Here is a 17089-nt window from a genome sequence, read left to right as displayed (position 1 = left end):
TTTTCTTACCATGATGTGGGTTCTTGTACTTGTTCCCGCCCATATCTTTGAGTATTTCAACCATTACCTACTGTAGTTGTAACCAAGTGTAACTGAGACTCTTAGGCTCATACTCTGCATAAGCTTCTTTCACTGATTTCACTAGTTCAGTCACATTAGTTGGGAATTTTTGATGTTGTATTGACTGTATAGCCCTAAAAAATCCCAAATCCAAAATATTCAAATCCGGGGATTGAGGGGGCTGACAGATTAAGTGCATACTAAACCCATCTTTGTTTGCTTCTTCTAAAAACTCAACATCATTAGGGGATATATGTGGCCTCGTATTATCTTGTTGTATCCAAATTGTCTTACATGCATTACTTGGCCACTTGGCTCTAATTGCTGGTAATAATTCATCAATCATCTTCCTTCTAATGACAGCCTTGGTGATAGATTGTGTTGGTTTGGTTTCAATAGTCTCTTTCTCCCTGTTCTTGCTTGATCTGATGGCTGCTACTTCCTCTGTGAATTCCCAAATCCCTAATTTTCCATCAAAAGTGACTTCCCCATTGTGTTGAAAAAGCGGTGATCCAACCCCTGCTAAAAACATGACCTTCTCAGTGAAGTTTTTGGACTGCACATGTCTATATGGCTCTTGTTCTCCTTCTTCTCCTGCAAGTAGGTAATACCTATGTGTGTTCTTGCTCATAAAAAACCACTTCTCGTCGATGTGCAAAAAATTGGATAAATTCACAAATGTTGATTGTTGAGTGACTGATCTAGGAAGAGTGAGACCCAATATCCATTTCAATCTCTGTATTTTGTGTGCAGCTGAAACTGTAGGCCTAATAAAGTTGGTATGCGACCTGATTATCCCCTTTTTGAGCAGCTTATAGACAGTGGAAACACAACATTCTAATGCTACTGCAAAGCTTCTAAGGGTGGTTCTTTGTTTTTGGCTGATTGCAAGTAAAATTTCAGTATCAAAGTCTCTTTGTTTTCTACCTACTCTACTAGTTTTTTTATGTTGAACATTAATCAGGTCAATACCATTTTTCCCTTGTTCTCTTACAACTCTCCACATTCTACATACAGTTGATCTACTTAGATTGAACTCATCCTGACATTGCTTAAGTCCACCTCTTTCTATATCCCAATCAGTAGATAATGCCATAAGTTTCTGTGCTAAATGAGTTCTTTTTTTGTTGGTCATTTCTGGTTTTTTATTAGCTAAGTTGGGATTACCTTCATTAACATGCAACTCTGTTTCATTTGTATTCAGATTATTATCATCATCACTATCAGTTTCAACTTCACTACAAAACCATACCTCATCATCATGACTCTGGGAATCATGTGCATCAGCATCCCCTTCCGGCCACTGTGTAGCAGCTTCAAGTTCTTGCAGTTCTTCAACTGAAAATTCCTTCCCCATGACATTTGTAGTATCAACATCTTCACGAATATTGGACCTGAATGTGTGCATGTGTGTGGTGTGAAGTTTTTTTGGAGTAGTTTTTGGGGAGGAAATTTAATGTTATTGTACTGCTTTTATAGTAGGTAAAAATATCCCCTCAATTTTGAATTGTAAAGTTGTAAAGTAAATGTGAAAATTTAAATTTTCATTAAAAAGTTTGGAGGGAAACTACAAAAAGAATTTAGCTCCTTCATCAAAAAATAGTGTCACGGTAGATTTATTACTAAAGGATTCCCACTCACTTTTTCAATTAGCTTAAAAAGTAACCCCGCTCACTTTTTCAATTAGCTTAAAAAGAAATGCAATACCCCTCTCTTTTTACACTCTCTCTCCTTGTCTTAAATTGTGTGCCAAACCCAATGGTGTCAACTAAAAAAAACGGAGGAAGTATAAGTTATCGTGATGTCCTTACCATAGTTACTGTGTAGATAGTTGAGAAGGGAGATAAAATCTGATAGGATTATGGTCCCCTGTTTTGCTTTTCCTTGGGCCCATTTCATAGCTTTCAGGCAAGCTCAAGCTTCACATTGAATAGCTGATGATGTTGCTCCGTGTTTTCCGCCCTCATCCATTATGTAGTCTTGATTATTCTTGTGATTGCCCAACTAACCCTTGCTCTAGTAGAATTCTTATGCCAAGAACCATCCACTTATACAATGAAATTGTCATAGCCTAACTTTTCTTTTCCTAGTTGCACATGGTTGAAACCTGGGGGATGATTGGGTCGTCTGTTGTTATCACCGAGTCAACCTTGTGGTGGCTACTATGTTGCTTGAAAACCTCATGGTCCTTCATCGCTAAGTTTTTGAATTACGCAAATAAGCTGGCGATTCCACTAGCACCATTGAAGCATCTTGCATTCCTAGTCTCCCATAAGTGATAAGTTCCATAATGTCGCAATGAATCGGACGCTACGAGTGCTATGCTTACCATTCTCGCTATAAAAGAGCGGGATATAGCTCTGAATCCATGTCCTCAAAGAGTTGGACCTAGGAGAATCAGGGAAAATTGTCAGGGAGCCATTCTCCTGGACTTCCTTTATCAGAATAAGAAATCGAAAGAGATTTTGGCTATCTTCCCTTTCCACCCCGCAAAAGTCACAAGTTTCACTGACCTGTATTCCTCTTCTAGCTAAGTTAACCTTAACTACAATATCGTCATGAAAGAGTTTCCATAAGAAGAGCTTCCATTTCAACTGAATATTCAATCTCAACACCAGCTACATGATAGTTTGATCCGTAGTGGAGAAGGAGTATCTTTATAGCATCAATTCCTTTGAGAGGTAGTCGTACCCTATCTTGACTGTGTATCACCCCGATGGATGGTGATTCTAGTACAGGAAATCATCTTCTTTTAGTCCCTTGCATATGGCAGCTCCATCGACAGAATTGATTTTGCACTATTCCAGTCAAAACACTCCCTTATCTTCCCCGCATTCCAAGAAATCCTATCTTCATTAATTTATAAATGTTCATCATGCAATTATCTAAAACATCGCCTGAGTCTTAAAACTACTCTCAATTTCCTAAATATTTGCAGTATTCAGGCTGACACACGTGTCAATTCACAAGTTTGACTATAAATAAATACAATTATATATGAATAACAAATTAACAATCATAAAATATCTATTATTTTATTAAAACTCAAAGAAACATTGCCCTTATTTTCGTAGGAAATTTGAATGAACCGAGTCTAATTGTGGACTACATGAATTCTTAATAATTTTTATTGGTTTTAAGTTAATTGTTGATTTTTAAAATATGTTACTCCTTTCTTTCCATTAAACTCATACTCTCCTAGGGTGATTCTCATTTAATAATCCTTTTGGATCTTTTACTTTGAAAGATTTTAGATTTATCTTCTCCTAATCATTAATGAATATTTTTTTTTACAATTTTTTTTTTTTGAATGAGTAGTTGTGTGGTCCTCTCAATTTATGTTAAAGATACTTTAATTCATTGTTAGTGCATGGGGCTAATCTAGTGTTATAGTAATTTGAGGCATCATTCAGGCTAATAACTAGTTACTCCCTCTGTTTTAAATACTTCCTCCATTTTTCTTGGGCATGTATGCATATGCTAAAATTTTTTATCAATAATATCTTTAACTATCAATAAGTATAAATTCTAACAATTGAAAATTAATAATCTATTCATTGAGACGTTTCTAACTAGTACTCACGAGACTATATTTTTTTTCTTATGTATAAATCACAAACATTAGTCAAAGTAGGACAAAATGGACCAAATATTTAAAAATGGAGGGAGAAATACTTAAAAACATGCATCAAGACTAAGGGCCTATTCTCTTACGTTGAAATTCAGTTCAGTTCAGTTCAGCTCAGTTCAATTCAGCTCAGTTCAGTTCAGTTCAGTTCAGCTCAGTTCAATTCAATTCAGTTCAGCTCCTAATTTTCTTCTCTTATAAAATATTCATTTCAGTTCATTTCAGTTCAGTTCAATTCAATTCAGTTAAGTTCAGCTCAGTTCAGTTTAGTTCAGTTCAGTTCAGCTGAGTTCAGTCAATGAGAACATGCGCTAATCTAACAACATAATGGACAATAGCATCTAACTAATTTATATTAGTAAAAAATATAGTCAAAACTAATAGGAACAAATGGAGTATTAGATTACTCAAATCCAGGTTATTAAAATAAAAAAAATTGACAAATCCTTTTTTTTTTTTTTGAAAGAAAAAAGTTGACAAATACTCCCTTTGTCCCTGATTGATAGTCACTTTTGTCATTTTTTGTGACTCAAAATGTTAGTCACATTTGCTTTGTTCAAGTACCATTAATATTTTTTTTTACCAAAATTCTTTAACATTTGCAAATATATTTGTGCAAATTTAACTTTCCCATGTAAATTAAACGTTTCCATGTACTTTAATTCTTTCTCTCTCTATTTTTTTGCATACCCAATGTAAATTTACTTTTTCAATGTATTTTCTTTATTTCTCCTTAATTCCGGTGATTTTTTTTAGCAAAAGTGACTATCAATCGGGGACGGAGGGAGTATGAAACTGAAAAAATTCTTATTATTACATCATTTCATGTGCGCGATTGATTAATGAATAAACAAGTCAAAAAGCCTTCCATTTTTCTACTAAAAAAACATTAAAAATTTAATTTGCTTTAATTACTACTCCCTCCGTCCCTTATTTAGTGGCCTGTATTCTATTTTTGGCAGTCAAAATTTATTCCCCCCGTTTTAAAATACTTGCTCCATTTTTTTTTTATGCGCAGAGTTTTAGGAGAAAGTAATAAATTATAGAGGTAGTGGGGTAGATGGAAGAATAAAAACTGTAAAAAGCAAAAGTAGTTGAGAGAATTAGAGGAGAAATAATATGAAATTAATAAAATATGATTATGTTGGGTCCACTAGGTGATAAAGATAAATTAAATATAGTAAAAACTTTCCACATAAGGAAATGAAGTAAGTATTAAAAACGGTTAAAATTGAAAGTAGAGCAAGTATTTAGAAACAGAGGGAGTAGTGATCTATTTCTGTTTTAAGTGTGTACTTTTTTGACAATATTACACTCTTTTTGATGAATTATCATCATTTTCTTTTGTACTCTTAACATCATTTCACAACACTTTATCTCTTCCTCTCTTTAACACTACCAACTACATTTTCTTCTTTTCTTTCTATCTATCTCTCTCTAATCTCACATGCATATTTGTACTCCCAATAATTAGTTTTAAAGAATGTACAACTTTATTAATTCTCGTGAAAAAACCCAAATAGATCACTAAAGAAGGGCCAAAGAGAGTACTTCTCCCATATTAAAGAAGGGAGTATTCACATTTGAAATCTAGCAACTTTTAATAGAGTAGTACGATTTGACAAAATCTTTTAAGGTTGTGCTTTATTTATCCAATTTTCACCTAATTAGGACTTGTTCGACAAAATATAATTGTGAAAGTAACTGTTAGCTGAGTAGGTAGCTGTTAGATGTGAAGATAGATAATTTAGGTATGAGTGATTGACAAAGTAATGGTTAACCAGTTGCTACATATAAAAAGAGTATAGATAAAAATTTCAACAACTATCTCTACCTTCAAATGCTAATATTTTAAACTTTTGATACTCCCTCCGTTTTTTTTTAAATGCATCATTTTGATTTTTACACTATACACATACCATGATTGACTTAATTTTTTCACCTTTATAAAATAAATAATTGTTATTATATAATGTATCAGTAGATTCGTCATAATGTCTAGTTTCATAATATAATTTTGTTATAATTTTTACTAATTAACAATTAAAGATATTAATGGTCAAAGTTGCGTTTCGGCAATTATGCCGGTCAAAATGATGCAAATAAATAATAATAAAAAAAAAAACAGAGGGAGTAAAAGTTACCGCTCCCACTAAAAACTATCGCAACCACAATATTGCCAAAACTCATATTTTTTTTTTGTTAAGTAGGGGAGCTACTAAAAAGCTAATGCGAAACACGCCCTTAAACTTCTCAAAATCATGCAAAAGCTAAATTATACTTCGGTATATAACTAAAATTTTGTAGTATAAGAAAATACATAATCACTTGAGATACAATGAATTATCTTCATTTACTATCCTAAATAATTATTCATAAATATACGTAAATAAATTAAATTATGCATTAACAAATATATTCAAGCACGTGAACGAATATTCAAAAGAAAAAGGAAGTATCTTCCAAAAGAAAACAGTAAGAAGGAAAACGATTTAGAGCAGAAACTTCACTGAAATTTCTTTCTTCCACCTCTTTTTAAAAATCAATAAGATTACGATTTTTTTTTTTAATATTTTTTCTTCAATTTTCATCACCTTATTACTATATAAACTTTATTTTCATTAAAAAAAAAAGCAAAAGAAAAGATAATGTTTGAAAAATCAAAGAAATTAATGTGCATCTCTTGCTGACTGACACACAAAGTTAGTCCAAGTATATTCCAAAACGACGCGGCCAAGCAAAATAGGTAAGCACAAAGAATAATTTTGCTGACGCTATTTTTACTTTTTTCCTTTTTATTTTTTTTTTTTATTTTTGCCATTTGTTGAATTTGCGTAAATCTTGTAAACTCCCAAAAAAATTAAAAATAAGAAGAAAAAAAATAAATAAAAAAATCAAACCCTGGTGTTTAAAACCCCATAAAAAATCACTGCAAAATTATTATCCTCATTAATTTTTGTTATCAGCATTTTTATGGTAAGTTTTTCTTTGATTTTGTTGAGCTAAAATAATGATGATAATGGTAGGTGGATAGATTTGTGTTTGTTAAGCTGCTTTGAAAATTTAATTATACTGTATTGAGATATGAATTGGGTCAATTTTAGTTCTGAAATTTAAGTTAAATCTGTTAATTTTTCTGGGGTTTGATTGTATTTTTAGGGATTTTGAATCTAATCAGTGTGTTGATTTTGTTTGACTCATTTTGGGTTAGTACTGATTATTAGTCAAAGTTTGAATTTAGGTTTTTTATGGGAGAATTTTAAGTGATTTTGATTAATTTTACTGTGATGGGTAGTTTTTGATTTTAATCTATTTTGTGGGGTTTTCTTCTTGTTTGTGATTTTGCTGAAATACAATTTTGGAAAATTTCTGGGTTGGTGTAATCATCTGGGCTTAGCATTTGATGATTTTGCTGAAATTTTATGGGTTATTTTCTCTCTTTAATTGTTTTAAGTTTTGTATATCATGTGTTGTGACCCTTAAATTCTTGTAAAACTGGGTAATTGGAGCAAACTTGAGCTCTTCATTGCGCCTTTTACTCGGTTGGTACGTGGTTGTGGATTCGTGGGGGAATTTGAGTAGTTTAGCATCTGTTGCTTGTAATTGTACTGCCTTGGGTTCTGATTTAGTGTAAAAATTAGAAACAGGGTTGCATTTTGAGAACTAGCAAGCTGAACTGGGTGAAATTGTATAATTTCTTGGATTATTAGTTCTTTAATTTGTTTAAAATTTTTGAGGTTTTTATAGAGGCTTCCATTGCATGTATTGAACAAATTTCTACAATTGAAAGAGAACAGAGATTTTAAGTCTGAGTGTCTGACAGTGTTGTTTGTTGATTCTATTAACAGAAGGACCAGGGTTAAGATTCAGTGTACCTTTTAGACTAGTCAATAGCTTGTTATTGGTGGTATCAAGTTATCGCATTAGGCAGGCTCATTAGTGAACATTTTGATTTCTATGGTCTTAAATCGAATCTCCATGCATTCATTCCTCCCGTTTCTATCGGTTGTCTTGAATGGACCTGCGGTTTGCAGATTATCAATGTAATAGCCAATCTGATAAATACCCGTTATTGATGGAGCAACCAGAAAGAAGAAATGAGAATGAGCATGTGATTGACATAAGGAGGAGTTTAGAGGCGGCTTCTTCTGGTTCTGCTCATGATAGAATTTCTAATGAGTTGGACTCTACTCAACCTGAAGACAGGCCTTCAAGTAGTGCCAGGGCTTCCGTTTCTCAGCTTTCACTTCCTCTTTCCAACATTTCAACCTCCAGGAATTCATCAAGCAGAAGAGGGAATGGTCATAGCCGAAGGCGCAGAAGCCCACTAAATTCAGGGTTGTGGATATCTATTGAACTAGCTCTCACCTTAGGTCAGATTGTGGCTTCTATCATAGTATTATCTTTGTCGAGGCACGAGCATCCACGGACTCCATTATTTGCTTGGATTGTGGGCTATGCTACAGGGTGTGTTGCAACTCTCCCTCTTCTCTATTGGCGTTATCTTCATCGTAACCAATCTTCCGAACAAGATGTTTCACCATCCAGACAGCCTTCTTCTAATGGTAATCCAGCTGTTGGACATTCATCTTCTCTTACTACACAAGTTATAGAAGATGATAACCATACCAGTAATTCCAACAGAAGTGCAAGTGCTTTAAGTGTCGCAATGGGAAATGCCAGGTAATGATTGGAATTTTGACACTGGTCCTATGTTTGAAAATCTATAATGCTCTTTTCCATTGCTGATATGCTTTATACATTACTGATCAATTATTGTCCTAGTATTTATTTTGCTGACTATCTATTCATTTATTCATTATGCTGGCTCTTTTCCTTTTGATCTTGCTTCCTACATGTGGGCCCCTATTGTGGACAATGTTGAATTTTATGTACGTTCGAAAACTGTCAGATCATGCACTACTGTACTAATGCCATATACAGAGTAGTATTTTTATATTGAACTGTTAAATTTCTCATGTTTTATGTTACTATTCATGTACATGGATTCAGCTTGTAAATTTAGCTCGGTGCCTGCTTTTTGTGCGTTGACTTCTCTGTATTAAGAAATATGACTTGGATAATAGCAAACGGTTTTTTGTTGTTGTTTTGGGGTGGGGGGTGGGGGGTGGGGGGTGGTGGGGGTGGGGGGGGGGGGGTTGGGGGGTGGTATTGGTAAAGGAGTAAATTGATATGGAGATGGACCATCTACTTCAAAGGGATGCTCTCCTACACTCTTGGGTAATGCCAATTAGACTTCACATAATCACATTAATTTGGTCCTGGCACTTATTTTTCAATTTTAAGGCCCTAAGGGCTTTAATGAAGCAACTAAGCAATCATCTTTTTTCCTTGAGCATCGCTAAAAATTAAAGCATTAAGGTGATTAAAAAACCAGTTATCATTTATTAAGAGGGGTTGAGATTGTATAGGTAAGACTTAAGAGGTTTTGTAATAACATATTACTTCAGTAGTTCAGTTTTCTTCTGATGTATGTGGAAATCCTGATGTGGCCCCTTCTTTGCAATTGAATTCTTTGGAACTTGAACTGTTTCAAATCTTGTTTTTGGAAGCTGTGGCTGGTACCAAAAGTGTTGCCTTGCTGCTGTGACCACAGCAAATAAGCCTTTTTGAAACACACCAGAAAGTGCTCTTAATGACAATAAATGCCCACTGTAATCCTTGTAAGTTGCAAGGTGGCTGTTTTCTGTGAGACACACATGGTTTATATGTTTTCCATTGTAAACACTTGACCTCCTTGTTGTGCTCCCTGTATAGGGCAAATTGTTGCATGAGGTCAAGATGTTGGCCATTACTTGCCAATTAAGCTTCTTCTTAGAGAGCTAGAATGAAAGTCGGATAACTTCCACTTGACAATTGGTTTGTGATCTGAAAACTCTAATTTACCACCCAAAATTTAGATCTTTTGCCCATGTAACTTCACTTTTTAAATAAATTTGTTATTGATAACTGATAAGTATAGCAGCATCACTTTCCAAACCATCATTGCTGCATGTTTTAATAAAAAGTAAAAGTGTTGCGATAACAAATCTGTTTTAAAAGTTCAACCTCTAGTTGCGCAAAAACAGAAATTGGAGCCTTAAAGATCCCAAATGTTCATAAAAAACTGGTGTGATGATGCAAAATTATTAATTTTTTTTTTTTAAAAAAAAATTTTAATTTTTTTTCCCGACTGACTAATATAGACTATATAGCTTAATTAAGCTTCATAGACCTGGGTTTTCTGTGCCATGCTTCTCTGTGGCCTTTTGTGCCAAATTTGTTCAGGACTAATGCCTTCTGTAGCTAGTCCATTAATTTGCATATTATCATGTACGGCATTTGTTAATAAAATTGTACGCTTGTATATGCAAACACTCAAGTATAATACTCGAGCATGCCAAATGAATTGCTTACCTGTCCTATCTTCACAAACTGTGCTCTAAATTAGGAAACCTGGACTTAAATAACTATTACATTAAAATACAAAACTAGTGTTAAAGAAGATTTTTTTGCTTGATTTTTGTAGAAGTATGTCTGCGTTGTGTATTTCATGCTTTTCCTAAGATATGATGATAGAAAACAATTTTTGAAGTCGACAAGGTTTGACTACAAAAGTCATACACATACTACTATTTTGGAACTGCGGATGTATTCATTCTTTTTACTTGTGCTCTATGGTGAATTGATTTCATTTTAGGCACCCTAAATTAATTTACTGTAAAATTTGCTAATGTAACAAGATAACAATTTGGACTTCTGCAAGTATTCTGAGAGGTTGGGTCCCGAAGCTTGATTGATTCTTTGTACTCTTTAGTCTTTACTAATAACATAATTACTTGGTTGATTTTTGTTTTTTTCCTGGTGCTTTTATTTTTGGTTGCAAGTGATATTTTAGAAGAGCAAAAGAAATTTATGTGAACTTCCTTGTGCTACAGGCTAAAGGTCTCAATTGAGTACTTTAAGATGGCCCTAGATTGCTTCTTTGCAATCTGGTTCGTGGTTGGTAATGTGTGGATCTTTGGGGGTCATGCTTCTTCTACTGAAGCTCCCAACTTGTACAGGTAAATGGTCGTGTTTGCGGTTGATCTTCGTAGATTTTCTCCGCTTTGTCTGAGTTACTAACTCAGAAAGTTTCGCTCTTATCAGGTTATGTATAGTGTTCCTCATCTTCAGCTGCATAGGATATGCTATGCCATTTATTCTCTGTGCAACAATTTGCTGCTGTCTTCCATGTATAATATCTGTACTAGGCTTTAGGGAAGATTTAAACCAAACCCGAGGAGCAACATCGGAGTCAATTAATGCTCTTCCAATCTACAAATATAAGTTAAAGAAAAACAGACACAATGACGGTGGTAATGAGGCTGGGGTAGTAGCTGCAGGAACAGAGAAGGAACGCGTAATATCAGGAGAAGATGCTGTAAGTGCTTTCTGGCCAATCCTTACCAGCCATGATACTTTGTAATTTGTTATTCTGTTGCTTTATTTTCTTAGTAGTTGTGAACTATATGTCATGAAAACAGAAACAGGAAATGGGTATCTGCCAAGGTAAGTCAGGAAAAGTAGGAAAGTAGAAACTTTTAAATTAAATGGCCGTAAACATACAATGCATTTTTATGTAAAGCTAGAAGTCACTTTTTGATAATATTATTGTAGAAATTGAAGTTAAGTGACTTTTAAAGCATGAAAATAGATCAATGAAAACCAAAAATTGCACATGGATCTCCAGCGGTTTGAATTTTGCGTGAGTTAATAACCATGAGGTGGCTGTAAATCTTGAAAAAAATTTCTCAAGATTACAAAGATGCATTTCAGGAACAGAAACAGGAAAAAGTTTTCATGACAACGAAGAGCTATACTGCTATATAATGACTACTGTAGAAATTTTATTATTGGAATGCTCTATTCAATTGTCTAGACTAGATACTTAGCTACTGGCTTATTCACCTTGTTACAATCTCTTGCTTTTAATGAACTGGAAGTGTAAATTCTAATTGCCAATAGTTTTGCATAGTATCAGTTTTCATGTGATTGCTTGTCTAATTATGTAGACAGGTTTGGAACACAGTACAAGGAGTTGATATGTGCAAGCCATAAGTGGCTCACTGCACCTTGAACTAAAATCGATCTAGTTAGATGGACTAAAACAAAACAGTCTGCATGTTTAACTTATAAGCCCCAGTATCTAACAATATCTTTGTCCGTTCTTCTATTTATTGGTTGTACAGCCATCTACGCCAAAAGAAGAATTATGTTAGCCATTAGCCAAGGATGACCTTTCTATGATACATAAGATGTAGTTAGCTACTTCCTAAGTTCCTTTTAATTGCTGAAGCTAAATATCTGAATCATGATTAAATTATATCTATTCTTGGGTGCTAAATTGCTTGCTCTGTATATAGCAGTACAAAGCTTAAATTGCCTCACAATGACACTAGAAATGGGTCTAGATCTTATTCTTGTTTTGTGATGCCTGGTTTGGTGATTGTCCAGATCCAGTTTTATGACTTTGTCCTCTCTTCTTACAGGTTTGTTGCATATGCTTGGCGAAATATGCAAACAATGATGAACTTAGGGAGTTGCCATGTACGCACTTGTTTCATAAGGAGTGTGTGGATAAATGGCTCAAGATTAATGCACTTTGCCCCCTTTGTAAGAACGAAGTGGGTGAGTCTTTGCTCAGTTCACTTGCTGGGGCAACAGCCAGCCTACGACGAGCTGAGAGTAGGGTAGTTAGCAGTTGAGGAGGCATTGGCTTGTGATATGACCAAACCACCCTATGTTTCTGCAACATCAGCGCCAAGACTATATTATATTCAAGTATTAGAGCCATTCTCTGGCATGATTCGAAGAAGCACCCCGTCATTTGGAGGTTTTATCATGCGGTTTCACTTCCATTGCTGTCATGTATCATAATGTCTTAATTAGACCAGTGTTGATAGCTAGAGTTGGTTCATAAACTGAAGAAAAAAGTTGAAAAAGTCTACCTTTTGTAAGATATACACACCTTTTCTGTTTTGTTGGTGATGATTGGCCATGTTCTAAAGCTATTTGGTTCACAATTTCATTATTGTATAATGCTATCTTTAAAATTACAATGTGTTTGGAAAATTAGAAGTGTAGAAAACTCCGGATCTCTAAGATTGTGTATGTTATTCGGAGGAAAATCTATGGAAAAACTACAATGGAGAAATGTATATAAAGTCTTTTTATTTTTGGTATTGTAAGTTTATAGATTTTCTTCAAAATTTGAGTGTAAACCGAGTAAAATAAGAAATGGAAGATATAGATTATTATCTAAAATGTAATAAGAAGAATTACTCTACCGGTTTGGAATCTCTTATAGTTTAACCTAACTTGAGTAACTGGGCTAGAAACTTTGAGTTCAAGGGGTTAAGGGGAGTCCAACTTTCAAAGTGCCCTTAGTGGGTATTGGACCTCCAATTTGAATGTTATAAGACTTTTTTTTTCTTCTTCTAATCACTAGATTGACCTCGTTTGGTGGAAAACTGGAAATAGATTTATTAGCCAATAGCTTTTCACAAGATAAAGCAATCATGAAACATACGAAATACTCATATTGAAAAAGCTTTGTCATTTAATTCCAGTGAGCAAATTACATAATATTTGAAATTAAGAAACTTGCACACTAAATCGGTAAATACCATCTTGGCTCTATTTGTCAATATATACAACGTGCCTCTTAACATGTGGGGTTTGAAATTTTAGGCCATGTCTGATAACACATTTCAGGTACCTTAAATGATAAGATAGTGAAATTTTAAGGCACTTAAATGACTAAGCTAGAACTGTTTGATAAGCATCTTAAATCAAATTATAAGACTTTTATTGAGATGTTAATTAGAGTACCATTTCAAATTAAGGGTTTTTTTTTTTTTTTTTTTTTTTTTTTTTTTTTTTTTGTGGAAATCTCAAATTAAGGTTTATAATTTTTTAGTTATCCCTTTAAATTCTTTTTATTGTAAAATATATATTATTATTTAAAAGTAATTTATGCTACCTAAAAAAAAATGGTTCTACCAAACATCTAATGAAATCTAATACCTTATTAATTTCAGCAACTTATCAATTTTAATTACCTTACTAATTTTAGCAACTTATCAATTTCAATTACCTTACTAATTTCAGCTAATTTATCAGTTTCAGCTCCATTTTAGATATCGTTGCCAAACATAGCCTTTGAAAAAGGATGTTACGTGTTTCGATGATATCACATTTACACGTTTAACAAAAATGTAAGGCCTCATTTAATAAGGGACCTGTTATGATTGGTGTCCTTGTTAGGTTGGCCTTAGCCGAGCAAGGAGATATGAACACATGACAATAAAGAGAGTTTAAATTTATTCTTGGCCAAGATTCTTTTTTCACAGTATCTTTTCATGAAGAGTTACTTAATACCCAAAAACTCTTTTGTTGATGCAAAAATAAATTCTCAAATTTCTCTCTTTCTCCCTTCCCCCCTAGGTTGTTGGTTCTTCCTTTTGGTTGAATTTCTCTCCCTTTCAAGAGCTAGTTGGAGAGTTAAAGAACCCCATCATATATCATATACTATACTAAAAGAGAAGCGGATCAATGTGGAGCTGCCAAATGTCTGTCTCTGATTCGCTTCTCTTAAAATAGTAAAACAATAAAAAAAAAAATATATATGAAGCACAAAAGATAAAGTAACTAAATTCAATTATGGTAAATAATTGAAAATAAAAATATTACTCTATTTATATCTGTATTTTGTATATGACTTAATGCATATCATCTATTCATATTTCAGAGTATTATTAATGTATGATATTCTTCTTAATTCTTTACTAAGTAGTTGCGTTAAACGACTGTTTAAGGAATCGAGCTGAGTGTTTTTTTTTTTTTTCCTCCAAACATTATGAGATAAATAATGATCGATTAAATATATGACTTTGGATATTTTGAGATTATATGATAAATAAATGCTAAATACTTATTAATCATTTTGCAAAGAAGAAAAGTTAATTGTTAGCAAAAATTGTGCCAAAAAATTATGACAAGCGAATCAATGTGGATCTTAGAGGTGTCAATTTTGAGTGTTTGAGTCGCATTCGGCAAGGTCGGGTAATTTTGAGTGTTCGATTTATATCTTATATTTGTAGTACTATATACGGAGTATTAAATAAGAAAAATTTATGCAAAAATTTATGACAAGTGGATCAATGAGAACTAACAAGTGTCATTTTATGTCTCGCTTATCTTATATCTGTAATATGATATGACAAGTGGATCAATGTGGAGCTGTCAAATGTCTGTCTCTGATTCGCTTCTCTTAAAATAGTAAAACAATAAAAAATACATATATGAAGCACAAAAGATAAAGTAACTAAATTCAATTATGGTAAATAATTGAAAATAAAAATATTACTCTATTTATATCTGTATTTTGTATATGACTTAATGCATATCATCTATTCATATTTCAGAGTATTATTAATGTATGATATTCTTCTTAATTCTTTACTAAGTAGTGTTAAACGACTGTTTAAGGAATCGAGCTGAGTGTTTTTTTTTTCCTCCAAACATTATGAGATAAATAATGATCGATTAAATATATGACTTTGGATATTTTTATGAAATTAAAATTTTGATTTTTAAACCGTGCATCGCACGGAAACTATACTAGTTGCACCTATTCTTATACGGGTTTAAATCCTCTGTCCCATTTTTCATGTTCCATTTGTGTTCCACTTAATATTATTGGTTGTAATAATTACAAGGTCCCACTTCTCAAATTTTAAAAGGCAAATAAATATTTTAAGAACCAATCATATTTAGTGGAACACCAATGGGACACAAATCATACATAGAAATGTTTTTGTAATTTAATTAGAATAATTATTTTCTAAGTTGAAGAAATTTATTCTCATTCTTTAAAACCCAAGATTTTCAAAACAAAAAAGCAAGAATTATAGGAATATGTATATATATCTTCTTGGAATATTAGTTTCAATTCCTCCCACCTATCACTAAAAATCTATAAATATTCTAAATTTTATTGTAATATTCTTGCTTTAGTGCATAACGTACCTTGATGTCATCAATTTTCTTTTGGAAGTTTTACAAATTTTAGCAATATGTGAAAAAATTATTCCACCTCCTGATTTTATAGATTCATCATATATCAGCTTTTACTCGTAATAAGAATTCAACGAGGGTCCTATAAGGCTATGATAGGTGGTTTTTACAAAAACAATGTCTCGTATTTTTAGAATACAATTCCACCAACGTTTTTACTTATACATATAGGGTCTATTCTCTTACGTTGAAGTTCAGTTCAGTTCAGCTCCTAATTTCCTTCTCTTATAAAATATTCATTTCAGTTCAGTTCAGTTCAGCCGAGTTCAGTCAATGAGAACATGCCCATAGTATATATATTGTCGTAACATTACTTTTATACTCTATTATTTACACACTTACTTTGACTCACGTTGTTGATTTAATGTCTTTTAAAGTTCTTTAACATGAATAATTACTAGTTTATTTATTTATTTTTTATACATAGTTATATCTTCGTTTGAATTAATACTGTCCAATACTTTATATAAACAACTTGTCAAAACCGTATTTTACAAGGGATGTGTTTGGTAAACAACTTATTTGAGCAAAATTAACTTTTTTTTTTTTACAAGAAGAAGAATATTATCATTAATAAATAGCCATACGGCATCTACATCAATAATAAAGATTTGTAAACCACAGATCTAGAGAAAATAACATAACTTTTACAATCAAAATCATAACTAATTTGCATATCGGGCATAGCTCACACTCCACCGCTTCAAACTTGACGCGAGTAGTGTTTTTCGATGTCTTTGCATCTTTCCAAGTAGAGACCTTCGCAATCTGCGTTGATGTTTTGATCGTAGAGTTGATGACGAACCCTAAACCCATATGAATCCAAATCACCTTCTCAATTATTATTAAAACCCTAAAATTAAAATTCTCATCCATAGATGAGAATCAAAATCCCAAAAAATTGGGAAAAACCCAAAAGAATTGGGACAGACTCTCACAAACGGAGAGAACAAAACAAAGCAAAACCAATCAAATAACAAAAAGGCAAATTAAATTGAAGAAAAGGGTCGGAAATAGGCTAATTTCCGAAGAAATTAGACTATTTCCGGCCTAAACGGCCAAGAAAATTAAAACCCTAAAGAGAGGAGAGAGAAGAGAGAAAAGAGAGAAGAGGGAGGCGGCTTTCCCCCATTTACTGAGCAAAAAATAGCTTATTGACTACAGTATTAAATAAGCTAATTCAAGGTGTTTTGTGGGAAGCTTATTTAAAGATCTTATTCCACTAAATAAGCTCTTAATAGAAGCTTTTTCAATTAGCTTATTCATTAATATATGGTAGAA

The 17089-nt window shown here is 32.9% G+C and overlaps 2 protein-coding genes across 3 annotated transcripts; one reads left to right on the top strand and one right to left on the bottom strand.

Moving 5' to 3' along the window:
* Window positions 1–67: 67 nt before the first annotated feature.
* LOC145642570 (uncharacterized) lies at window positions 68–1468 on the bottom strand. The gene has a single exon (XM_081693771.1). The coding sequence runs from the start codon at window positions 1466–1468 to the stop codon at window positions 68–70; it is 1401 nt and encodes a 466-aa protein (XP_081549897.1).
* Window positions 1469–6279: 4811 nt separating this feature from the next.
* Window positions 6280–12918, top strand: LOC145641547 (E3 ubiquitin-protein ligase At1g12760-like). 2 transcript variants are annotated; one of them, XM_081692384.1, is made up of 5 exons: window positions 6280–6434; window positions 7537–8371; window positions 10627–10752; window positions 10838–11111; window positions 12220–12918. In XM_081692384.1, exons 2-5 carry the CDS (start codon window positions 7704–7706, stop codon window positions 12433–12435), a joined length of 1284 nt encoding a protein of 427 aa, XP_081548510.1. In that variant the 5' UTR covers window positions 6280–6434; window positions 7537–7703; the 3' UTR covers window positions 12436–12918. The 2 variants fall into 2 exon arrangements, with proteins under 2 accessions (XP_081548510.1, XP_081548509.1); XM_081692383.1 differs by lacking the exon at window positions 6280–6434 and adding an exon at window positions 6497–6664.
* Window positions 12919–17089: the final 4171 nt, after the last annotated feature.

The sequence above is a fragment of the Chenopodium album genome, chromosome 8, assembly GCF_948465745.1.
Source record: "Chenopodium album chromosome 8, dcCheAlbu1.1, whole genome shotgun sequence".
NCBI classification, from domain to species: domain Eukaryota; kingdom Viridiplantae; phylum Streptophyta; class Magnoliopsida; order Caryophyllales; family Amaranthaceae; genus Chenopodium; species Chenopodium album.
Note: the sequence above shows the minus strand (reverse complement) of the source record. Positions and strands in the feature narration are given on the sequence as shown.